General features: G+C 41.8%; 1 protein-coding gene across 1 annotated transcript in view; it reads left to right on the top strand.

Annotated features, from left to right (window-relative positions):
- Positions 1-26,000, top strand: part of OBSCN (obscurin, cytoskeletal calmodulin and titin-interacting RhoGEF) — a 170,471-nt gene that overhangs the window by 115,479 nt on the left and 28,992 nt on the right. The window contains 21 exon segments of the mRNA XM_010712264.3: positions 913-1,110; positions 1,631-1,663; positions 1,763-1,861; positions 2,296-2,514; positions 3,096-3,162; positions 4,223-4,242; positions 4,558-4,686; positions 5,185-5,324; positions 6,105-6,305; positions 6,602-6,684; positions 7,269-7,442; positions 7,720-7,879; positions 8,009-8,125; positions 8,834-8,998; positions 10,375-10,533; positions 11,099-11,276; positions 12,022-12,135; positions 12,572-12,739; positions 13,008-13,110; positions 13,688-13,817; positions 14,888-14,993. Of these exon segments, the coding sequence (XP_010710566.1) occupies positions 913-1,110; positions 1,631-1,663; positions 1,763-1,861; positions 2,296-2,514; positions 3,096-3,162; positions 4,223-4,242; positions 4,558-4,686; positions 5,185-5,324; positions 6,105-6,305; positions 6,602-6,684; positions 7,269-7,442; positions 7,720-7,879; positions 8,009-8,125; positions 8,834-8,998; positions 10,375-10,533; positions 11,099-11,276; positions 12,022-12,135; positions 12,572-12,739; positions 13,008-13,110; positions 13,688-13,817; positions 14,888-14,993 (2,763 nt within the window).

The following is a 26,000-nucleotide window of genomic DNA, read 5'->3' as shown; positions in this document are numbered from 1 at the left end:
GGTTTGCAGTCAGGGTGAAGTGCTGGATAAATTTTTCCCATGTGCTCTTGGAGTCACAGAATCATAGAACCACTGATGTTGGAAAAGACCTCCGAGATCATCCAGCCCAGCTGTGCAGTTGTGCCCCCAGTCTGTGCACCTCGCACCCCATGTGCACGAGGCAGCTAGAAGGATGTCTTTGTGCTGATGAGCATTGGCTTTTGCAGACTCAGACACACTCAGACACATTAAGCATCACTGTGTGCCTCTGCCTGCAGAGCTGATTGCACACACACGTTCCCAAAAATTGAGTACAGCAAATTCTCTGAGCACGTTATTTATGGAGGAACAATAAGGAGTAAAAGAGACACTGAGAGTGTCATTTATTCTCTTTAATGAGCAAAACAATCCTAGTCTTGCTCTATGAGGGAGTCACCACTACACAATAGAAGCTGCAGAAATATCCCAGTGATAGTGCCTCTCCACAGTAGGGAGAGGTGGAGATTTTCCTGTTTGTTTGTTTTTTCTGATTTCTGCCTGTAAAAATGATGGCAACTGTTTTGGCTTCTGTGTTTTTGAAACTGGTACTGAAACTGTGATAAAATCCAGAGACATAGGTCCACGTTTTATTTCACTGAAGACTTCAGCCTTTGGCTTTGTGTGCAATGCAAGGCAAATATAAGTGTTTCTTTCTCAATATGGAAGGTGTTTGGGTATGGAAAAAAATATAGGCAGTGCCAGCAACAGAAGAGATAGGAAAGAACTTTCACAAATAAATGCAATTCCCCGAATTTTCAGCCAATTCTAATGTGGTAGTCCTTCAAATCAGCATCCGTGGGCAGAGCTCGTTGCCCGCAAGGATCTGCCTGGATGCAGATGTTCCCAAATCAATGATGGTGATTCACTCTTTGTGTCTGTATCGGTTCCTCACAGGGTATCCAGAGCCTCGTCTCTATTGGTTCAAAAATGGGCAGCCACTGAAGGCCTCGGATCGAATCCTGAAGATCGATAGAAGGGAGTTCCACTCACTGGAAATTCTCAATGTCATGAAGTCAGATGCTGGCCAGTACTCAATATTTCTCATCAATTCTGCTGGTTCTGCATACTCATCAGCCAGGCTGGTGGTCAGAGGTGGGTACTGGCCTATTTTGGGTACCCAGTTTTTGCTCTTCCAGTGAGTCTTTCCACTTCACAGTTATTTTTCTTGAGAAAGCCTACCAAAGATAGTCAAGGGAGGTGGGGAAGGTTGTACTTAAATTATTTTGTCCTTTAATCTTAGTTCACCTGTAAATTTACTGTGAGTCCTAAAGATGAGAAATGCCTTGTCTCTAGGATCTGCTTGTCCCATAGACATACATCTCACGCCTGCCCAATCCCATGGACTTTAATGACTAATTTTACTAAAACCAAGTCCTCCTATAAATCATTCTTGAGGCTATTCTAGTAAGACTCTACAGTTTTGAAATTTGGACTATTTTTGTCATTTGTGTTCATAAATATACTTAATCATCATATTTTAATAGAACTAAGATTTCCATGGAATATGTCCTGGAATGGATAAGCATCTGAAATCATCTTTCTATTTTTATATCGACTCAATCACAGAAAGGTATTTGTATTTGTCATTTTGCTTCTTTCCATTGTGTTGCAGATCCTGATGAGAAAGAAGAAGAGTCAGAAACAGGTGAGAGAAGCCATAGCAGGTGACAGAACCCCTGGGAAATTTTCAGTGGTGTGAACTCACACAGGACGTGTCACCATGTTTCATCAATGTCATTTTCAGATTCCCACGAGCAGCTGATACCACCAAGGTTCCTAGAAAGGTTTACCAATAAAAAGGTGAAGAAAGGTGCGAGCATCACATTATCTGTAAAAGTTGAAGGTAAGTGGATAGTTACCTAATCTCCCTGCATAATACTTGGGTTGTATATCTTTATGACTCGTTCTGGACTTTCTGGGCTCAAGTCTGGGCCCAAGTCATTGCAACATCATCTTCTATATTAAACTGAGGTCTGGGGCTGTACTCTTAACCATAACAGACTTCATGTACGCTGAAGGAAAGCACATCTTCACCTCCATATTCCTGTTTGTAAAAATAGGGATAATAACACTTAATGGTCTTATGAAGACGTGTTGGTTAACGGGTTTGTTTTTAGAAAGAGTCTTTATAAGTGAGCCAGATAAAGATTTATGCTCCTTTACTATATGTCTTAACTTATTTTTGGAGAAGCAGCATTTTTTCACAATACAGCTCATGATTGTGTGTGAGTAACACCATTAGGAAAATTGAAGTTAAGTGCTTTGGTTTTCCTTCAGGACATCCACCACCAACCATTACTTGGCTGAAAGAAGAGTCTCAGGAAGACATCCTGTGGATCAAACCAGACACTCCTGGATATAAGCTCGCCAGTTCCAATATGCATCACAGTTTAATCCTGTTGGATGTTAAAAAGAAGTACAGTGGAGCTTACACATGCATTGCTACCAACAAGGCTGGCCAGTCCATCTGCACTGCCAACCTAGAAGTTGCAGATGGTAAGTCATATGTTGAAGACACTTTCTCTACATTACCTTTCATACAGTTCCTAAGAGTGTGACTGATAAGGAAATTAACCAAGAGTGTGACTGATAAGGAAATTAACCAAGTCACAACCAAAATAAATATGTTTTCCCAGAATTAGCCACGAATTTTCTTGCCTTGTCAGTGACGATGCTCTTAACTTCTATAATGTTTTAGATTTTTGAACCTAGCTTTGATTAAAAGCAGCATCTTTTCTGTATAAAGAGCTGACAAGTCTGAGAAAGAACCACATTAACCACAAAGAAAACAGAAAGACTATTTAAAATAACTGTCATCATTTACTGTGCCAAGAGCTACAGCACACAGCTTGAACAGTGTGGAGATATGGGACAGACAGTCCTACATCTGTGTGAGAACAGAGAGGAGCAAAGTGTTTGTGTTGCACAACTGATAGTATGCATCCCAGCTGAGGAAATGTTAATGGGTTGGGTTCACTATGTCAGTATTCCCAGTAATCCATGTCTAGAAAATGTGTCTACAGTAAGCAGAACATCCTACGTCTGCTGTCCTCTGATTCTGAACCCTAATCTTGCAGTGAAGGAGGCTGAAGTCCTGACCCAGGAGCGTGTGATGGTATCAGAAGCCATAATGACCACCCTGGGGTAAGTGGCTGAAGCAGAGCAGTGCAGCTATCGTCCTACATAAGTAAACCAGTGAGAAGTGAGGAGCTTAGTGTCTACAAAAACAAACAGCCTACTTCCGATGGGGATCCTGTACATAGATTCTGAGTGCCAACATCTGTAATACTGACCACTGTCTCTCTGTAACTCGTCTTTCTCCATCTTTAACACGGGACTGGCCCTTGCCAATAGTCCTTGATACTGGGCATACAGAGCATTTATTGATGGACACTAGCAAAACAGTTTGAGGTCCTGTGAATGAAGCATCCTATACATGCAGTAATGTGAATGTCAGTCATTTCTTCACGATTATCAAGGAAGATGGTGACAAGAACAAAAAAAGATTTAGTTTGTTTTGTATAAAAGTCTTGCTCCTTTTTGTCTCTGCATATAGCAGGGGGGTTGGAACTAGATGGTATTAAAGCCTCCTTTCAACCCAAACCATTCTATGATTCCTTTTTGTCTCCTAACCAGAGGGCCAAAAAGATTAACAGGGTTAAGGTCTGCATTATCAAAAGGTTCTGCTCACCAACTTCTCACCTGCAAATGCACATGAAGAACCTATCAACTTGCCATTCTTGGCTTGGATTCTGGGGAGATACATTCTGAAAAGTGGTACCCACCCTAGCTTCTACAGTGCATCTGCCCTAAAGGAACTGACCAATTTTACTCCAGGATGTCAATTTGCAGAGCGAATTTCCCTTCCAAAGCATCAGTTTGCTATGTGGAACTGTCTGCCTCTCTCCATTAGGACTGTTTTATCGTCAGTTAAAAAGCAGGGTCCTAGTAGAACTAATTGACACTAGTCTGTATTTTCCAAAGGTTTATAGCTGGTATTCCTCTCCACGTTCTGTTTGCTACACGTAGTCTTTATCAAAGCTGATAACTGAAGCTTAGGAGATGGGTGGTTTAACTCTGAAAGCAGTGCATGCTTCCTTCTGCTTCCTGTGCACGGCAGAGATCTTTTCTCATTTAGGGCTTATTACTACACATTTTAATTTAACTTCTAATTCTGCTTTTCTCTTTTTTTTTTTCTTTTCAGAGCTGTTCATCCCTCTGAAGGTAAGATGAATTTCTTTTTTCTCCTATTACTGCCTTTCACATCTACAGCTGAGATCACCAATGTCTGCCATGATAACCACCTACTTCTGTCCTTCTCTTCTCTTACAACTCTATGAAATATCATGTTTTTGGGGGGGCTCGGTTCAGGAATGAATTGTTTGGAGGAAATGTGAGGATGCAGTGTTAAGAGCAGGGGAAGCGAAGAAACTGAGGCCTTTCTTCCACAGAAACTTTTATCTATAATCATCATCATCATCATTATCATTGACTTTCCAATGCCATACTGCATGCATAATAGAAAATTATATTTTCCAGGAGACCTTGAAGCTGGTAGGGAAGGTGTACCCAGAACCCCTATTTCATTAGCTGACGTTGGAACTGAAGAATTCTTCCAGAAGCTCACCTCTCGTATCTCAGAAATGGTATCTGCAAAAATAAGTCAGGGTAAGCAACCTGGCAATTTAATTAGTATAGAAAATGTAATGTTTTCTTAGTCAGCATTTGGTCTTTAAGTATGAGCAAGATTTGTAAAGCAGGTTTTGAGGCAGTCCTCTTGCATAAGTATGAACAGTAACAGATGTTTAACACCAAGAATTTTTGGATGGGGTGTTTTTTAGTCCAGACAAGGCTAACAACTGTGCTGGTTGGATGAATTACATGGAAAAATCTAGTTTGTTGAGCCATTTTTCTCGTAGTAAATTTCTTGAAACAAAAGTGCTCTTTGAATGTGATGGTAATGCACCCTGGAGGCATGTAGCCTTATGCATGGAGACATTCCAATTGTTTATTCAACCCTATGCATCAGAAGAATACCATGTTCAACAATCCAAGTGCTCTTCTTGGGCAGTGCTTGTGTTTTTAACATTGAAAGTTATTACATACTTGCTTAATGTTCAAACAGGAGATCTTAATTTCACACTTTGTGGTCTCTCTGCCTTTTAGCTACGCTCCGAGTGCCAGGTGCAGAAAGCGATGATGAATCCAAAACCCCCTCTGCATCTCCCCGCCATGGCCGATCCAGACCTTCATCCATTGCTCAAGAGTCCTCCTCTGAATCTGAAGACGGGGATTCCAGAGGAGAGGTACGATATCTCTCTGAGTGGTGCTGTGTGGAGCCAAAAGTTGGACTTGATTGTCCTTATGGATCCTTTCTGACTTGGAGTACTCTATGATTCTATGACCTATATGGACAAATTTCACACAAGGAGAAAGCCTCACTTATAGTGATCAGTCTCCAGAGTTTTAAGGATCTCCATCCCCTTTTGGAGTGTACCTCCCTGCAGTAAGCAGTACATTTAGAAGTACAATATATGGGACATGTGATGTAGAGCACAGCGAATCAGATTCTCTTGACTCACTCTGTGACCTTGAACGAATCATTAAACTCAATGTGGTCAAAATTTACCATGTATTTACTTTTTTCTTCACCACTCAACTTCAGGAAGTAAAAGCTTGATTTTCTGTGCCCGTGGATACAGTTGGACAAAAGAATTTTGTTGAGAATTTCTTCCCATGGGAATAGCAGTGAAAAATTAGTGAATATCCATATGTTTGGGATGTTTATATCAAAACATTTCTCAAAAAAGGAGAAGATGAAGAAAAAAAAATGGAACCTTTGAATGTGTTGGCCATTCTTCAGGGCCACTCTTCTCCTTTGTCACAAAATTCACTCATTCATTATACACAACCCAACCCCTTTGACTATTCTGAAAATAAGATGTTCCAATTGCAAAAAAACAGCAAACAGTGGTTCTCTTTGCCATAAACCGGCTGTTAGATAAAATGTAGATAAACACTTCTGTTCTGCTGGTGTTTCTGTATTCACTTCAGAACTCCAAATAACTGTTGTTTCATCCCTGCAGATCTTTGATGTCTACATGGTCACAGCTGACTACGTGCCCCCTGCGCCTGACAAGGAGACCATCACTTTGAAGGAAGGCCAATATGTGGAAGTCCTTGATTCAGCTCATCCCCTGAAGTGGTTGGTCAGGACCAAACCCACAAAATCCAGCCCTTCTCGGCAGGGCTGGGTATCTCCAGCTTACCTGGACAAGAGATTAAAGGTGACTGATCATGCTGTACTTATTTTCTATCTACAATTAAGTAGTTTGGTTGCCATTCATAGACATCACTCTTGCACAGTCTGACAGGGAGAAAGCTATTGAAGGGTTCTTGATGGAGCTTTTTTTATATTCTCCATGATTGCAGGGGTACCTGGGTTTGAAAAACCTTATCATCCTCCAATTAATTACAGACTTCTGCTTTAGTAGTTATTGAAAGGGACGTGGGGGGATGTTATTCAGCATCTACTGACAAAATCACTATCAGATGAATATATTTCTTTTTTCTTGTGTTTTAGTTGTCACCAGAGTGGGGAACAACAGAAGTTCCCGAGTTCCCTGGAGAATTTGTTTCTGAGGATGAATATAAAAGGAAACTTAGGTAAGCAATCTAAATCACATTGGGAGACTTGAAAGAAGGATTTTAGTGATGGAATTCTGGAGGCTTCATATTTCACACACACATACACGCACACACAAACAAACAAACAAACAAACAAAAACCCTTACAATTTGGTACCTCTTACTTCAGTGTGCTCTATATCAGATAAACAGTTTTCTGATAAATAGTGAAAGCTCTCGCAGAAGCCCCACTACAACCTCTTGTTAATCTCTTGTAGTGCAGCGTGTTCTGAGTGTTCTATCATAGAGATATTTGCATTTTTTGGTGGCAGACTGTGGCACTAAAATTGCTGCTATTTACTTTACACAGGTCATTTTGTCACTTGTGTTCTGTTCCATCTGCCCTAGCAGTAGATACCTGTGAGGTAGGAGTAGGTGTCCCAACATAAGTGGGGTATCCAAGTTCCCTTTGTGATCAGATCCCTTACAAACCTCTTCAGCTCACTCCAGGATATCTATTCCTCTGATCAAATGCCTCTACTTTTCATGCCAAAAACCCCTCAGTATGTTGAGGATAATAGTGATGATTGTTTTTTTCTTTTTGCTTGTTCGTTTTCCCTTCAGTGTTCTTATTCAAGAGCTTTTGATCTCAGAAGAGGATTACATTCAAGATCTACAGTTCCTCCAGACTCATCACCTTAGGTACACCGAGACCTGTCCCAGTGTCCCAGGAGCTATTGCCAGTCAGAAATCCACCATCTTCAGAAATATCGATGATATTACTCGCTTCCATTCCAGGTAGGCATCCCCATGTGTCTTCCTTTAAAACCAAAAAGTGGCTCACTTACTGGTTTTATAGCTATGCCAGCTATGGTTACAGAAATTCAAGCAAAGAGGGACAGCACCGTGCTGGGTAAAGAGACACTGGGAAGCTTAATGTGAACACGTCAGCATCCCTTGGTCCCCCAATCATTTCCTTCGGTCTGTGTTGACCTGAGCTTGTGCTGATTTAGAGATCTGTCTGTGTTCTACCCTCATTGCATCGCCTTCACCTCTTTTCTCTTTTCTTCCACAGTGCTTTCCTCCGAGGCTTGCAGAAATGTGACACTGATGATGATGTGGCCATGTGCTTTATTAAACACGAGGCAGAATTTAACAAGTACATCCAGTACCTGGTGGGGCGGGTGCAGGCGGAGTCAATTGTTGTCAGCAAAGCTGTCCAGGATTTCTACAAGGTAAACAGCAACCAAAATACCTCTTGAACGTGTGTGAAGCAGTACCATATGAGCATTTTTCCAAGCATAATCCTTACTACTGCTTTTATAATAATAATTACTCGTTCTTCTACATATTTTTTTTTCCAGAGATACACAGATGAAATTTTAATGAAGGAAGACCCTTCACAGACACTTATCCCACCATTGCAGCACTATCTGGAAAAACCCATCAACAGGATCCAGCAGTATCAGACTGTTATCAAGGTGAAGAGCATAAGCTATATGCTTGTTTCTGACAGCTTTATGTTCTGCTCTGTGCAGAACATCCTTCTTTATTTTCCATTTCTTAGTTTCCTTCTGGTGTAACTACTGTCAAAAGCTTGAGCAAATTGAGGCAGTAATCACTGTCAGTGATGGTACTCTCTGAATAGTTTTATGACTGTAAATCCAGATTAAAGTTCACAGTTTCCAACACCACAAGCCAACTCCAACCCCTAGACCACAGACAGAAGTTTAAATACATCAATTTTCAATAGTATTTTTCATGGGAAGTAGCACAAGAGTATCCAGAAACAAGACTGTCTTGCCAAAAAAACAAAATGTACTTTAGCTGTACAAAAGTGAGCAGTTTGGATTGTTTGAAGAAGGATCAGAGTGAATTTCTAATTTTGAACACCTGCACACAAACATTAAAATTTTAAGGATGTCTTGGAACAGAGAGCAAACATAGATGCCTTCCCATGTCTTCAGAGCTGGAATAGAGGCACGTGAACAAATGTGAGGGGAAAAAAATAACTGCTATTTCATACTTTTTCAATCCTCTCATATTTCTATCTGATGTCTACTCTTAGTTTAGCATTGCCCCATGAATGATATTGTCAGGGTGAGCACTAGAGGAACTACAGTGGATACATTTAGGATTGTACTTATTTTTTCTCACTGCACAGTAATATTTGCATTGTTTCTCTACAGGAATTAATCCGAAACAAAGCAAGAAACAGCCAAAACTGCACTTTGCTGGAGCAGGCTTATGCCATCGTGTCTGCACTCACCCGAAGAGCAGAAAACAACCTCCATGTCTCACTCATTGAGAACTACCCAGGGACCTTGGAAAGCCTTGGTGAACCCATCCGACAGGTAACTGTGATATGTGCACCATTGCTAGTGCAACGTATGTCCTACAAGATGCTCCATTAGAAGCTCCATATATGAAACAGAGTACTTTTTTATTGCCTTTCTTGCTGTTCAGTGTGACACGTCTCATTATGTAGGAAAGATGGGTCTACTGGCTTGACAAAGGTTTAAAGAACAAGAGTACTGATGCTCATGGGCCAGCTCACATGTGATGTACTTATTTCCTTTTCCAACACTCTCTTCACATAGGAAAGGATTTGATTTGGCCAACTCCCCCACCATGATCTTTAAAGTATGTTATTATCTCCTATTATGGGCAAAGTGCATGGACCAATTCCACCTTCTTTTAAAGAGACTAGTTTGCTTGCAGGGCATGTCAGTTCAAGGTAGCATACATACTTTGTACATGCTCCAGTAAATTGAGCATTTTGTCATTTTAAAACTCATTTGTGTGTCTTCAGAAGAGCTGTGTGCTTCTCCAGGTCACTCTAGGAATGATGACCTATCTATTAAGAAACCAGTTTAGGACTACAGGGGAGACCTTATAGCTCTCTACAATCACTGGAAAGAATGCTGTAGCAAGGTGGGAGTTGGCCTTTTCTTCCAGATAACAGTAATAGGTTGACAGGTAATAGCCTCAGGTTGCACCAGGGGAGGTTCAGGTTGGATATTAGGAATAACTTCTGAGAAAGAGCGGTTAGGCACTGGAAGAGGTTGCTCCAGGAGGTGGTGGTGTCACCATCCCTGGAGGTCTTCAAACACTGTGGAGATGTGGCACTGAGGGACACAATCAGTGGGCATGGTGAGGGTGGGTTTGGGTTGGACTTGGTGATCGATCTTAGAGGTCTTTTCCAACCTGAATGATTTTATGTTTCTTGACTTCTAGCATGCTTACTCAAATTTTGGTCTCTTTGTAGACTTATTGTGTCACATTGGGCAAGTCATTTACTCTGCTTCTTTGTGTCCCCTCTTTCATGAGAATCACAGTGTTCTGCTGAGTAGAGTTGTAAGGTTAATTGCAGCAATTTTGAGACAGTCTGGTATAACTCAGCTGTCTGCATTTAGACATCTGATAACAAAAACCCACTGAATCACACCCCAGATGTGCCTGCTTCTCCCCAGTGGTGCCAGGGGGAACCTACTAAATGGAGTTGTCAGTTCACGAGGGTACAGAAAACGAACATCCTACTCTGGTGAAGGAGATCAAATGAGTGTGTAATAAACCACGTTGTAATAAAACAATGGTGCGTAGGATAAGGATGGAATGGTTAAAATTGTTATCTCCCAAAAATTTGTTATCTCCTTGCTGAGAAATGGTATAATGTCACCACAGCAATTATTCCAGTGTAACTATGTGCTCTTTCTTATTTTCCTGCCAGGGCCACTTCATTGTGTGGGAAGGAGCTCCAGGAGCAAGAATGGCATGGAAAGGACACAAAAGACATGTCTTCCTCTTCAGGAATTATCTTGTGATCTGCAAACCGAAGCGAGACACAAGGACAGACACTTACAGTTACATCTTCAAGAACATCATGAAGGTCAAGCAAATAAAAAGCCTTTTAGAGTTCTTGACTAAGCCCAATGTCAACCCTACGGCATTATGCACTAGGGCGGTTATGTGCCCCACCCTGAAATACCCTTTAATACTGGACTTTCCTGACTTGTAATAATTTCCTGACTTTCCTGAAATGTAATAATTACTGCCAGGAAAACGTTTATTTGCTATCCAAAAGTCAGAAATTCCATGGAAAGTGTTGCACAGTGACTCTGATTGCTGTTCAGCCAAAGCCACGTTGCATTTCTCCCCCTGTCTGACCATTACTCTAATTTCCTCTTTTGCTGTCAGAGCACGTAATATAGCTTTGATGGGAATGGCATAAGTAGTGTCCACTGAAGAGTATACGCACTGACAGCAGCAGACTTGCTGGTATTTAATAATTGTTTCCATTTAAAACCTGTTTTGATAATGGTTCTGATTCACAAAGGCTAGGTCCAGATCTGAATCACACTAAACTCTGAGATTTCAGTTCTGGCTGGAATGCAGCCCGACCTGAAATGAACAAAGGATTTGTGTTGACTCTCTTGCACTCCTCCTGTTTGCAGCTGAACAACATAGATGTGAACGACATGGTGGAAGGGGATGACCGTGCCTTTGAGATCTGGCATGAGCGGGAGGACTCAGTCCGCAAGTACCTCCTTCAGGCTCGTACAGTGAACATCAAGAACTCCTGGGTGAAAGAAATCTGTGGCATACAGCAGCGAATCAGCCAACCTGTCTGGAGTGAGTATGGCTTGCTTGGGACTGGCTCCCTGATTGAAGAAGGACACTTTTTTTCTAGGACAAATGGAAACCACCTGGAGTCATCTGCCACCTCCTCAACTGAATGAGGGTTGGAGGCTTCCCACAGGTTAAAACCACATAGCTGCTCTGAATAGCAATTCACACAGCCTGACTGCAAGCAGTAAGCTTTAACTGGAATGGTTATAGTTAAGTACTCCATCTGAACTAGGGTAGGCACCTTGATCAAGCCCATAAGACGATTTTTAATCCACACACTTTTTCAACAGGGATATTAGATTTTTATTGTACAGATATAAGCTAGAAAGGGCATAATTTGCATCATAGGAAATCTGGCACTTTAAAATGCCAGAACAGAATTGGTTTTAGTGTATAACACTAAGACACTATATATGCTGTAAAAAAAAAAGTCTGAACTCTTTATTGGGCTTTTAGTGAGATGCTCTAATGAAGAAGACTATAGGAACAGTATTACATAGTGTTGTGTGCTAGGAATAAGTAAAAAAATCTCTTAACAAAGCATATATTTGGCTGTATGGAGACCAACAGAGTATTTGTTTGGCTATCAATGGTTTATTTTAACTGGGGAATTACTTTGGCAGCTTTGTTCATCTTTCCTTTCTGAACCTCGCAGAATTCCAGAAATGCTGCCTATCATCTTACCTTGCAGCAGCCATGCCATAGACACCCTATCCTCCTCGGAGCTAACCTGTTGATTCTGTTTCAGTTCCTCCAGACTTTGAGGAAGAACTGGCAGACTGTACAGCCGAGTTGGGAGAGACAGTGAAGCTGGCTTGCAAAGTGACAGGAGCTCCCAGGCCGTCTGTCAGCTGGTACAAAGGTATGAGAAGCACATCAGGAAACACGTACTCCAAGTTTCTTCTCTCTGTGCTTTGCTCTGTGTCAAGCTGTCAGTGAGTAATCTAAAGGCTGGTCACCTAGAAATACCTAATTCTAGCCTTAATCTTAGCTGTAGGTAATATAGATCTTTCTGTGACAAATGATTTACCCAAAGAGTGATTTATAGAATCATAGAATCACAAGGGTAGAAAGGACCTTACAAGATCATCCGGTCCAACTGTCCTCCCATTTACCTACAGGAAGATTTCCTTTTGAGGGTGATGAAGAGCTCATTCTTCAATCACTAACATCAGGTGCTAAAAAGCAAATGCAGCTCTCATTCCTCTGAAGTGAAAGTACTGGATAAAATTCCTGTGGAGAAAACATAAAACTGGTACTGAACTATTTACAAAGAGTTCTTTCCCTTAATTTTTAAGATGGAAAGCCAGTGGAGGTGGATCCCCATCACATTATAATAGAAGATCCCGATGGCTCCTGCACGTTGATCTTGGACAACCTAACAGGCGTTGACTCAGGACAGTACATGTGCTTTGCTTCCAGTCCTGCTGGAAATGCCAGTACCTTAGGAAAGATCCTTGTTCAAGGTAAAGACCTGCACAGATGTGTTGTTTCAAAGAGCAGTGTAATTCCCTAAGCATCAATATGAAGACGTTCCAAAAGTTCTATATAGCATGCAAGAGAGATTAATTTTTCTTGAAGATACAGTAGCAGTGAAATCTCAGGTCAAAAATGAGGTCTTTACTGCTTTGTGCACTGAAATCCTGAGAATTATCTGGTCAGGGACACACCTTTGTATCTGTTAGAGCATTGTCATATTCCCAGCTGTTCACTACCTCTATCTTTGCTCTGCAGTGCCACCACGGTTTGTGAACAAGGTTAGAAATGCTTATTTTGTGGAGGGTGAGGATGCTCAATTTACCTGCACTGTGGAAGGAGCACCGAGGCCTCAGATCAGGTCAGTTCCTCAAGCACCTTGGGAACAAATCTCACATTCCCATTTTGTATGATCTGAAGACCCTCCTTGCTTTTTTTTCCCAAGTTATGACTCTTTCTTCTTTGAGTTTTTCACCTTACTGCCAGCCCCACGCTGATTCTTCCCTATCCCACCCTTCCTTAGTTTCTCAGTATTTTTTTTTCTGGCTAGAATCTGAAACAATACTTACAGATAATGCTTAGATATAAAAACTCATGCCCTGACAACATTTTGTCATTGCTTTATTCTCCTTGTCCTACACTTGAACTGAGCAAACCGTCTGGGATAATCAGAAAGCTCAATATAACTTCTCATGATTACAAGCACATTTCCCTGCATTGGCTGATGAGATTTCTTGAGAAGGGTCTCAGCACCCCAGGTGCTTCAGTATCCACGTGTGATCTACCTTTCTGCATGACTGTCTTCCAAGAAACAAGCATTTAGCTAATGATTAACTCCTGAGTTGTATGCTCACTGGTCTGATAGAAGGATCAATGAACTGGGAATCTCTTGATACTGCTTTTTTTTCTGGTTCATATGAAGTGTTTTCTCCATGCAGATGGTACAAGGATGGCATATTGTTGAAGGACACAAATAAATACCAGACTTTCAGTGAACCACGGAGTGGTATAATAGTCCTGGTGGTCAAGAACCCTTCCAATGAAGATATGGGACACTACGAATGTGAAGTAAGTTCAGAGAGATGTAAAGATCTGCTGACATGATGTAGACTGGAGAAGTCACTGCACTGAGATTCATTGCATGAGATCAGTGACTGAGAAACTGTTGCTGCATGCCATATCAAAAGAGTTTATACAAGTCAGGTTCTCCCTTGATCTGGACCTTGAACGTCTGAAAGCTTAGGACGACTCTGATCTGAGAGTTTGGTTGTTCTAGTAATGATAGAGCGAGTTTACTCTGGAACTTAAATCCAGACCTCTAGAGCTGCATCTTTTGAAGTTTGGGATCATTCTGATGTGATTATTTTCTCAGGACCACCTTTAAACTAGAACAGATTTATGTCACTACAAATCCAAAAGGAAGAAGTGAAGTAAATAGGAATGGAAACTACTGCCATTCCTGTATATTTAGCAAGCATTCGTGAGAAGTATCTCAAAATTAGAAAGAACGTGCTGTGAAATATTTTCTAAAAATTAGTCATAGTCTGTGTACTCACAGTTATAAAATAGTAATAAGCTCTCAGGACTCAGCAATAAAAGGGGATGTGGCTGAGCTCACAGCAACTTCACAGTTTTTCCATTGATTTTTTCATGTGATCTGATCCAATTTAAAGACTTCTACTAGAATTTTAGCAAAAGCACATCACCTGGCTTCTGCCATTAGCTAAGATCCAAAGATCCAGTGTTGCCTTGGTTGAGTAAGATTCAGTAGACTGAAGGATGATGAAAAAAAACAAACAAACAAACAAAAACACACAACTGCTTAACTACCACTTAAATGGCAGGAATCTGACCTCTTGGTAGAGATAGTTACCTTAGGACCAAATCACAGAGCAAACAATGAGTAACTAAGCTAGCTGTTGTACCATGACTTGTTTGTGTAAGTCATTCATGGTAAGGCATTATAATGAACTTACTGAGCAGCACGTGTTCATTGAAACTGTGCTCAGATCTAGGGGCACAGGTTTCATCTGTTTCTGTTGTCATGTAATTGCAAAATACTTATTGTTACAGTATGGAAAGATTTTATTGTAGAAAAGCATCCTGCATTTTATTCAGTACCGCATGATTCTCTTTAGCTGGTGAACAGATTAGGGTCGGCAAAAAGTGGAGCAGAACTTTACCATCACACTGCTGCAGCCCTGACCCAGGAGAGAAGAGGAGACCAAGCCATTACCATTGAAGGTATGGTCCTTGTCCAGCTCTGTAAGTACGTCAGTGTCTTACTCTAAAACCATCTCATTGAGGTTCAAACATATTTGCCATCTTATCCATGTTGATTGTTGGTGTCCATGTATCTGTACGTCCATCAGGATGTGCATGGGTATACTGCAGCTCAGCCATATACCCATCACCATCTGTTGATTTCCAAATCTGGCAAATCAACTTCATCATATAATGTTCATAAACACATTATATGAAAAAGAAGGCGTAAATGAAGAGTATGTCACACCAGCCAAGTGAAAATGTTTCTATTCCTGTTGCAGTACTTGGAAATGTATGTCAGCCTGGCAGAACACGAGTTACGTATTTCTGACAGAGAGCACGGGCCAGTAAATAAAGCCACAGATATATTGTGATCCTTTCCTGAAATGCTGCTGAAAACCTTCTGGAATTATTAGGAAAGGAGGACTGACTGCTGTATATCCTGCACAATAGTTCAACCCTTTGCTAGGACTACTCACATAATCATAGAATCTGTTCCATTTTTTCTATGCATCTTTCAACCGAATCAGTAGGGTGATATGGGCTGATCTTACACCATCCAATAACACATCTCTTTAATAGCACTCTAACTTCCTAAGTTGCCTTCCTGAAGATACCTTTTTACTAAAGGAACTTACACAAAGCAGTCTGCTAGGTACACAAATTTAGATTAGTGGCCAAATCTGAGAATGGAATATTCCCTAGCATTCAAAATTGTTTCTTCATACATGCTAGGAGCATCCTTGCATGGCTGAGCATGGGACGACCAGTGCTGTCTCTCTTGAGCAGCTCCTAGAAGCAGTTCAGGAGATAATACAGCCAAGGAACAGTAGATAGGAGATAGCTTACTGCTTTTAAGGGTGAGAGAGAGGACTCGGGTAGGCATAGGTCATTCTATGCCAACAAGCATCGATGTCAGAGAGCTCTTCCAGATGCAGGTATTTGGGACACAAAAGAAAGCCAGAGGTTTGCCAAGAACTGAGGTATATTCTTTTCTCATCATCGATGTTTTCATATTAACTCAGGATAATAACAAGAGTTCAAGTGTACTTTTGACACAGGGTTTGAGTGTTGCTATCCACATCCAAGTGAGAGTCATCAAATATAAAGACCCCCTGACTCAAGCAGCAAATGACCAGATTCTGGAAAAATACTCAGGGAAAATGGTACTCCACAATCCTATTTCCTTATCTTTCTCCTCACGTTGGCTCTGTCTGAGAGAAGGTCCTGGTCAGGATGAAGCGTTGGGTCAACCTTCTGTAGACACCAATAATGCATTGCTACACATTAAGAGGATTCAGACACACCAGGGCATTAAGGGCCGTATCCAGATCTATGTATTCACGTGTTTTGGTTTTATTCTTGCTTTCCTTGTGGTTCTTTACCAGAATACTGTAAATCATCAAACAGCACTGCAGGGAGAATGGTGTTTGTAGAGCAACACTACAATTGTTTCAGTGGCATAAATGTTGAGGTACTTTAATGCTTTGTCCTTGCTGTGACATAGAGAGGAAAATAACTCACATGCAGTATGTAGAGGAACATGAATTACTGTTAGGATGGCATATCTTCATGAAGTTTCCTTGTGCCAAGTATGCTATAAAAGCAAAGGTTGTAAAACAGCTCACGGGGTTACAAATTCAGCCCTGAATTAATCATGCAATGTCACTCCCACAGCCATAAACAGAAAGATTTTGTGATCTTGTTGGAAGAAATGTAATTGGAGCTTGTTGTTATGAAATAGTCTTTGGTCTGTGATTTGCAATTGACTGAGCTTGGTAATAAGAAAAGAAATAGATCCCTGAGTGACCCCCGGGGTGAAACAGTGGGAGCTGCTCCAAGCCAGCCAAGAGCAACGAGCAGGCTCACCCATGGACCATGATGGCTGTTCTGAGCAGAATCATATCAGGGATAAGTCTGGTATAGTACACTTGTACAAGGAGGGAGTTCATGGCTTCTCCGGGAGTCAGTGACCACTTTGATCTACCTATTGAAAAATCAAGCTCATTTGGCAAAGAACAGGAGGATGGATGGATCTCAGGAAGGTTTTCACTTTCTATCCTTACAATCTTTTGTCCTTGTGAAAATTGGTCTATCTATAACTTCATCAAGACGACTACATTACTGCTGTGTGGTTTTACTACATCAGAAAATGGCTGCTATGTCCGTTTTCCAGTTTACCTGATTTCTTGTTGGTTCTGGGAAATGACTATAATAAGAGCCTCCTGAGACACCCAAGGGGCTTCAGTTGCAGTTGTGTTAGTTTTCACTTTCCTGCCTTTCCTGTACTGCGTATTACACCAAGTCAAACCCACTATCACAATTGAGATTCCGTTAGTACAGTGGTTTACGGGCCCTGACCTGCAGCCAGTGGTGGTCATCAGACCAACACTTAGGGTCTCAAAAGCAAAATTCTTGCCATTAGGTTTAAAATCCTGGTATGGAAATTTGCAGATCCATTGGAAGGATCAAAATCAAAAGGATGGAAACCACTGAACTAAGGGATCCCCTGACTTCTGCCTTCAGTCACACTTGGTTTTTGCACTGAAGTCAACGGAGAGTTGCTTTAAAAATCCTCTTTCTGTGGATATTTGAAGAATTTTAGACACTTTAAAAAATGCAATGGAAAGAAGATCTGTCTCTTTGACTTCAAGTTGACTGTCTGCTTTGTGGCCACCCGCCTTGCTGCTTAACCTCTGTACAGCAGATCTGACCCAGCGTGGGCAGGCGTGCTCTGGCATCCCTGTTTAACATGTTGTTATTGCAATTCCCTCATCACTAACTGGTTCATTTTTTTCCCAATAAAAACCCAGTGTTTCTGAGAAGTGCTGAATTTTCACCTGGGCAGGCAAGTCTAGAACAGTGAGTAGCAGGGGAAAGGATGGGATATTCAAGTGAAGATAAAACCTTAAAGAAAAGTACCCAAAATATAGCACAGTTACAGCAAGGCAACAAATATCCTTATAGCTTTCTCTCAGTTCTCATGCAGAGCTTAGGGCAGATTCGTTACTCAGTAGTCACCATTCCTGGAGGTGTTGGTGAAACGCAGAGATGTGGCACTGAGGGACGTGGTCAGTGGGCATGGTGAGATGGGCTGGGGTTGGACATGAGGATCTCAGAGGCCTTCTCCAACCTTAGTGATCCTATGATTCTACCTGGCTTTTGATAACATCCCTCTTGCAAGCCACGTATCCCGGGGCTCTGAAATGTAAGACTGCTTTAAATGCAGAGGAGGCTCAACTTCCCACTTTAGGGAACTGTTTTATGCCCCTGAGTTTCCCACATTACAATTGGCTTTAGCATTTCACGTCAGATTTGTGCATCCCATGCTGTGGGTCCATCTCTGAGATATATGCACTATGCAGGGAAATAGGTTTAAGCTTTAGGGAGTGGGAAAAGTAGAACTTAAAGTTTGTAAGAGAGGCCACATTGGAAATCACCTGTCAACCATTCAGAGCAACCAGAGCCGACTTCCATTCAGACTTAGCCGAAATGTTCCATAACTCACAAGGCACTGATTGAATGCATTAACCAAGGAGGAGTCTGGCCCTACAGAAGCACTGGCTGACCCTAATGCTTACAGCTTTTAACCTGCTTCTCAGGGCCTCCTGCTTTGCAAAGCTGTTTTCCTACAATGCTCTCAAACAAGTTGAAATGATAAATCCGGTGCTAAAATGGATGCAGAATATTTTCCTCTCGGGAAAAGAAACCCAGATTCTCTCATCCTACTTTCATGTGGTTCTATCCTTTACAGAGGGCTGTGTAAATCCTCCCTCACACCTCAGATACAGCACATACAAAATAGATGTGTTCTGCAGTGAACTATGAGTCATCAGGACCCACTTGATATAGGTTTCAACAGAATTGAATTTCTTGCTTTTTGTGATTTTAGGGACATATTTTTTTTTTTATTTGCAGTTCACTTTGAGTTGTACCAAATGGAAATGATCAGAGCTGCTTGATCATAGGCTGGCTAGAAGGCTGCAAACCAATTGCTGGAAAATTATTTTGAGATTAAATTAAGTTTCTTACTTAAACTTTTCTAACTTATTCAAGAAGAGATGGGGCTTGATGTTGATTTTTTTTTTTTTTCCAGATCTCACATAGGTTCAGTAGTTCAGAATAGGTTCTAAACAGTCCAGTTCTGTGTCTCAATTTTATTCCAGCAGATAAATATTTATAGACATTAGGAGGAAGTTTTTCATGCAGAGGGTGGTGATGCACTGGAATAGGTTGCCCAAGGAGGCTGTGGATGCCCCATCCCTGCAGGCATTCAAGGCCAGGCTGGATGTGGCTCTGGGCAGCCTGGGCTGCTGGTTGGTGACCTGCACACAGCAGGGGGTTGGAACTGGATGAGCATTGTGGTCCTTTTCAACCCAGGCCATACTATGATTCTATAAGTTGGGGACCTGCTGAAAATCTCTATTGGCTCTTTACATGCTATGTTTTGTAGCTTCAAAAACGTCTGTTTGAACAAATATTTGCAGTGTCATTGAATCTTCTATCATTTTTTTCCTATATCTTGGCATGCCTTACAAGATTCGAGCTCAGCATGGGGCAGGGCTCACAAAAACATGCTAGAACAAAAGGGAAGGAGCAAATGTAAGTGTGTTACAGGACTACCTTGGGGCTTCCTACAGATTTTTGATGCTCATTTTCTGTTCTGATGATAATGATTTTCGTTGTCATTGTTGTCAGCTGGTATTTTGCATCTAGTCCACAGTAGGAAGTGTTCAGTGTTTGGGGGAAAACCTTCAAGTAAGTGAAATCACAGTTGAAAGCATTTCAGCTCTCCAGGATTTCCCATCTCAAAGCATTTCCAGGTTTCTTACACCATCACTACTGTATTACAGGGAAAGGGAAGAGGTAAAAAATGCAGTAACTTGTCTTCTCTATTTGGCCTTCCAAACAAAAGTCAGGATCTCATAGTAGCAAAAAAACGACAGTTTTTGAAATATTGTTCTCAACACAGTAGTTATTAGCAAACCTAAATTACTCAAAAGGCATTTGAATCCTCATTCTTGGTCATAATCACTAAATGTGATGCTGGAAATAACCACAGAAAGCATGGATGGGATGGTACAGGCATTTTTTTTTTTACTCCAGTCTATTTTGATTAACTGAGCAAAGTTAATTTCATCATTTCAGCTTTTGCCTCTCTTTAACCCCATGCTGTTCATACTGTTTTCTTTGTAGTCACTGAACAAGAGACTAAAGTGCCCAAGAAAACCATCATCATGTAAGTGCTGATTATTTTTTGTTGTTTTTCTGGTAACATTTGTGTTTTGCCTTGCTGCCTCTGCATGATCCAATAACAAGCTTGTGTTTATTGGCCATGCAAGTGTGTTCGCCCCTATTCCACCAGATCTGATGGTATTTTGTGTTATGCAAAGTGACCACCTGAAAAATCTTACTGTCCCTTTCAAAGAAATAGCAACATTGCAGCTAGGCAGGGCGCAGGCCAAATTTCTGTTAGGATACAATATGAGAAGTAATTCCACTGAATATTGCAGGAGTTGCACAAGAGCTCAAGAAGGTACAATCTGACTCAGAGCTTTGAAACCAACGTTTCTCAAAAAGACAAGCAAACGTAACAAATACAGCCTACAGTGTTTTCTTTGCAGGAGCTCATTGGCCATTAAAATCTTTCAGTATCTTCTCGGTTTTAAGTAACGTAAGCAAGGGCATAACTGAATTGTATGATACTGGAAGACTGCACTTACATGTTAGGTTGTCAGAGCTCCCTCAAGATATTCGACTTTGTCCTTGGGTGAGTGCTTTCCCACAAGAGTCATAATTTTGCTAGAATCAGCCCTTGACTTGGACATGACTCTAATGGTTGCCTTTTTTTGAAGTACTTTTGTTAAATGATGAGGCTAATTTGTGAAACAACAGCTAAAATAAGACTCAACACGTGATTTATCTTTCCTTCTATTATTTTCTGTGATGACTTTCAGTTATCATCCATGTCCATCTGGAGCCAGTGGTCTGTATGAAGCCATGGCCCCACCACCCAGCGGCTTCTACCCTAAGCCAGCAAGTAGGAAGAGGACAGGAAGGATGAACAAGACTTAGGTCTGCCAATGACTAAATTCCTTGAGTTAACAATTTGAGTTATTAGCTTTTTTAACCTTCCAAATACCAGAAAATGAAGGTGCAAGGCTTGGATTTCCACTGGGTAGCAGAACTGAGACATACTTCTTGATATTGCGTTCAGAAACATCCCAAGAAAGTCCTGAGCAGGAAGCAATCTCTCTCAGCCAGACCATGCTTAGTAAATCTTACCTTTCTACATCTCTGCACCTGGAAATCACGTGGAAAAATGCTTTTTTTCACATCTCAGTAAGCTAATAGTAGCCCTTTCCCCTTTATGATTTCAGATCAGAAGCAGCAGCTTCTGTTGGTTGATTAAATAATATAAAATAATGCAAAATACCATCAGATAAGCTGAGTTCTAAATTTTTAACACGCTGCATTGGACAGCTCAAGAACTGATTCCTAAATTAAGGGCTGCGACCCCAACAGGGTTTGGGTTGGTACATTTATGTGTGGGATCTCAGAACAAGGTTGAGAGTTGGACTGGATGATCACAGTGGTCTTTTCCAACCCTAGTGATTCCATGATTCCGAGGGAACTTGTCCTCCCTTTGCTGGTAGAATGGGGTCACGAGCTCATCTGGGAGGCCCTCAAGCTAGAATGAGGGTGGTGATGGAGTATGGTTTGGGATCAGGTTGTTAAGGGCACGTTGCAACTTTTAAAACATAGCGAGCTGAGAAACAGAAGCATTTTTGAAATTACCAGGAAATTAGCAGGAAATAAATTGACAGATAATTTAGAGACAAGATTGAGCAATGTCCCTGTAAATCCCAGAGCCAAAAAAGCATTGAATCTTTGCAATGAAGAGCTAAGTCTAGTGCAAATACAAGTGGGTTCATTCATATCTGTATCAGAAGGGACTTGGTTTTGGGTAATTCAGAAAGGCACTGTGGTCATGATGAAGGCTCTGCAGAGCAGTGTCAGCAGACAAGATCAGCGTGGGAAGGCAGAGCAGAAAGGTGATGGTAACTTGTGGGAAAGAGCAAAGCAGGAGCAGATGAGCCTAGTCAAGTTAGGTGCTGAGGCTACTGAGGGAACTCAGAAAAAAGTATAAAAATTATTGTTTTGTACATAATCACTCCTTCCTTGATCTGGTGGTTGTCTTTATCCTTCAGTTTGTTCTATTTTTTTTTATTATTCAAGTCTCTATTGCTTGGAGGTAGAATGAAAATCTCAGGGCAGAAACAAAATCACCTTTCCTCTTAGCTCCACTGAAGCAGCCACCTCTGTAGCAGAACGTCAGATTCCTTACACTTGCAAATCAAACTCTGTCTTTACCTTCAGGTTTTTCCATGTAAAAAAATGACCCCAAAAAAACTCTGCAGGAAAACTGCATGTTCAGCATATAAATTAAGAACATTAAAATCTGACCTTGGATATTCCTGTCCCCAAATGCATTTAAAGTCAATTTGCCTTGGGATGGGAGTAGACAATTATGTTGATACAAGCAGAATATATCTATGCACAGGCTGTGAGAAATGCCAACCACACTGGATACCTCGAAGAATGTAAAGACCAGCAGAATTACTCTGAGAAATAACAACTAGGCATTCCAGATTGATCTGGTATTCCTATATCAGTTGCTGATAGTAGGATCAGGCTGTGTCTGCAGTAACAGTACTATGAAGAGTAAATATAAGTGTATTTTGGTGTAGGTGACTTTTGCAGGAAGTATTCTAACTTTCCTGGCTTCCAAATACTTAATGCCCTTTTAGCATTACTATTCTGCCTGTGAAAAAGAAGATCTCTAGCCTATAAAGAATCTTTAATCAATAAAATAGAGATAAGATAGACTTACTAAAAGAGAGGACTTTACTGTAATAAAATACATTTTGCCATTTTGTTTGACCTAAATCTTAGCCGTGGACATTTAGGGAATGGGTAAACTAGAGTGCGTAAAACCTTTGGGTGCAACTGCTATTTGGGCACAAAGTAGGTGTTCACTGCAAGCGTATGAGATACAGTAGAGTCCAGAAGACCATTTCTCATCTGGACATGTGTTTGTGCACACAAGGAGGCTGAAGGAGCTGGGATCCACTTTAAGCAAAAAGGTTTTGGCTGGTTCAGCAAGTAAGCAGTGATGGGCATGTGGGCGTGTGCGTTGTGTGTGTATCCATTCCAAAATGACACGCTTCACTCAACTCTGGAGTGCTCCTAAGACTAACCCCACTACAGCGCCTTGGTCCACACTGGCATGTGCAAACGGAGCGTGGCTCCCCAAAAAGTCTTGTCTTCCTGCCAACACCATTTCAACCCTTTCCCTCATCAGAGAGGAGACAATAACTACTGTGGTGAAGAGCCCAAGGCAAAGGGGAAGGGTTTCTCCTGCTCGTTCTTCTTCAGGCCATTCACCTTCCCGTTCCCCAAGAGCGGAGCCAACTCCAGAGCCAGTCTTTGTCTCAAAGATCAGGCAGCCTGTCCACAGGCATGAGCAAGAGGCGACCTCGAAGTCTGCTGTCCCCATGCTTTATGTCACAGAGCCAGAGGACAGGCAAGGAGCAGCAGCAAGAGAGATCACCGTGGAGACCAAGATGGAAGAGCAAAAGCCCAAATGGGTTGAAGTGGAAGAAATAATTGAATTCAAGGTGAAAAAATCACCAAAGCCTGCAAGGAAAAGAGGATCTTCCCCAGTAAAACAAGAAAAAGATGACTCAGGGGTGTTAACGTTCACTTTTCCCAGCTCAAGGCCGACCCGTTCCCCAGATGATGATCCAAACACAAACAATTCCAACAATAAATTGGTGGAACAGTCAAAATCTTCTTTGCCCCAAGAAAGTCTCTCTGAAGTCAATATCCAGCCTCTGGTGTATGCAGCGGATCAGGAAGGACCTCAAGGCAGCAATGAAGACAGAAGCTCCCCGTGTGAGTCGGAACAACTAGGAAATAACTCCTGTTCTGATTGTGGATCTGAAGGAAGGAGCTGCCCCCAGGAAACAAGTGAGCACTGTGGGGCAAGGGTTGCTTCCCCACTGCTTGCCTGTGGGGGTGAGCCTTTGAGCTTCAGCTTTGAGACAGCTGCATCAGCTGAGCATGGACATCTCTTCTCATCGGTGAGGCCAGAGGTTGAAGAAGTGGATGAGTTAGACACATCTTGGCCTGTTGAAGAGGGGATGCCCCAAGTGGTTGCAGATGTCCTTCCAGAAGAGGAGAATGTCATTATAATTGATGAACCAGAGGAAGTACAGGCGGAAGACATCAGCACTCGGAACCTCAAAATTTTAACCCACAACGGCAAAATGTTGACTTTGGAGGATCTTGAAGATTATGTTCCAGGAGAAGGCGAGACCTACGGGTGTGATGATAAGAACCACAAAACAGACAGACCCTGCGAGATCTCCGTGCTCCAGACAGAGATCAGCGAGCCCACCATCGGAAAGCCAGTGCTGCTGAACCTGGGGAGACCCGTGGTGTCCGAGCCCAGGCAGAGATTTTTCAGCACGTTGGAGGAGCACATTCCAGGGAGCGTGTTCGTCTCGACATCTCGAGTAACTGGTGTGCAGTCCGTAGGCTCTTCCAACATCTCCATCCATGTGAGTGATGCCTGCATGGAGGTGAAGCCTGGGGTGCACGTGGCAGCTTCCTCTGCTCCCTCCTTCACCGTGAAACCATCTTTCTGCACCGAAGTCCAACTCTCGGCAGACAACGGGCAGTCAAGCTTTAAAACTGAAGTTTCCACGAGAACCCTCAGCTATGGGACTGTCGGTGAGCCCGTCACGTTGCACATCAGCACAGAAGACCTCTCCCAAAGCTGAGCAGAGACAAGCATAATTTTCAATGCAAGAGGAAGCAGTGTTTTAGAACAACAACAACAACAACAACAGAAAACACCAACAACAAATGATCACAATTTTGTGGGTGAGGGGAATTGGTGAGAATGATAAAATGATGACAAGGTAATGTGTAAGAGGGAAAATCTTTGAGTAAAATATATTTAATTATGAGCTTTTCCAGTCTTAAAGGGAACACGTCTGTCAGATCAGTTTGTAATTGTAAAAGCTTTGATCGAGGTGAACATATATCATTCCATAGAGGAGCTGCGGGGGTAGGCTTAGAAAAAGCCTGATTCTCCTACCTGTGACACAGATACACGTGGATAAGTGCTTTTTTGTTCACAAACTTAAGAATTATTTCGAGTGCAAACCTGTAAATGATAGCATGGCAAGGAAGTGAAAGAATCGACGCTTTTCAGCATCCTCCAGCAGCAGCACGGGAGGACTGTTCCCTGCTAACGCCATCTCCTGTCACTGCGTGCACTGAAGGTTACGAAGCTCCACACTGCTTTGACTCTACGCTTCTGACACCAGTTAGCTCCATCAAAAATGTCTTCCTAAACCTTTCAGCATGCACAGTCTTGGTTAAATTGTTATGAATTTCTGATAGAGGAAATACTGCATTTGCACGGAGCGCAGAGGGCTGCTCAGACCTTCCAGCTGAAATCCTGACTTGGCTGAAGTCAGTGGTCCTGGCAGCTCTGACTTGAGGAAGCCAAAGACTTCACTGTTCTCTTCCACCTTAAGAAGAACTACAAAAAAGGCCATTTTTAACAATGACTGCTATTTTCAAGTCCACAATAGGTGTAGGTTTCATTTTTCTGCATACTAGCCTAGTGGGTTTATAAACCATACATTTTAAAATACAGGTTCACTTAGTGTGCAGCAGAAGATTAAAGAGCTGCACAAAATGACTTCTGCAACTATAATCAATTGTTAATGCATACAAAGAACCACAAATGTGGTCTTTGTCAACATATGTTATTGGAAAAATAATCTGGTATGTTTGATCTCCTACTTGTGCCAGTGGTGAAACTTTACTGTTAACAGATGAACGTCTCCTGATGTGCCAGAAGGAGTTCAGCATGGATCTGCAGCAAAGTGACAGGAGCACCAAAAA

Source organism: Meleagris gallopavo, chromosome 6, assembly GCF_000146605.3.
Source record: "Meleagris gallopavo isolate NT-WF06-2002-E0010 breed Aviagen turkey brand Nicholas breeding stock chromosome 6, Turkey_5.1, whole genome shotgun sequence".
Classification (NCBI taxonomy): Eukaryota; Metazoa; Chordata; class Aves; order Galliformes; family Phasianidae; genus Meleagris; species Meleagris gallopavo.
Note: the sequence above shows the minus strand (reverse complement) of the source record. Positions and strands in the feature narration are given on the sequence as shown.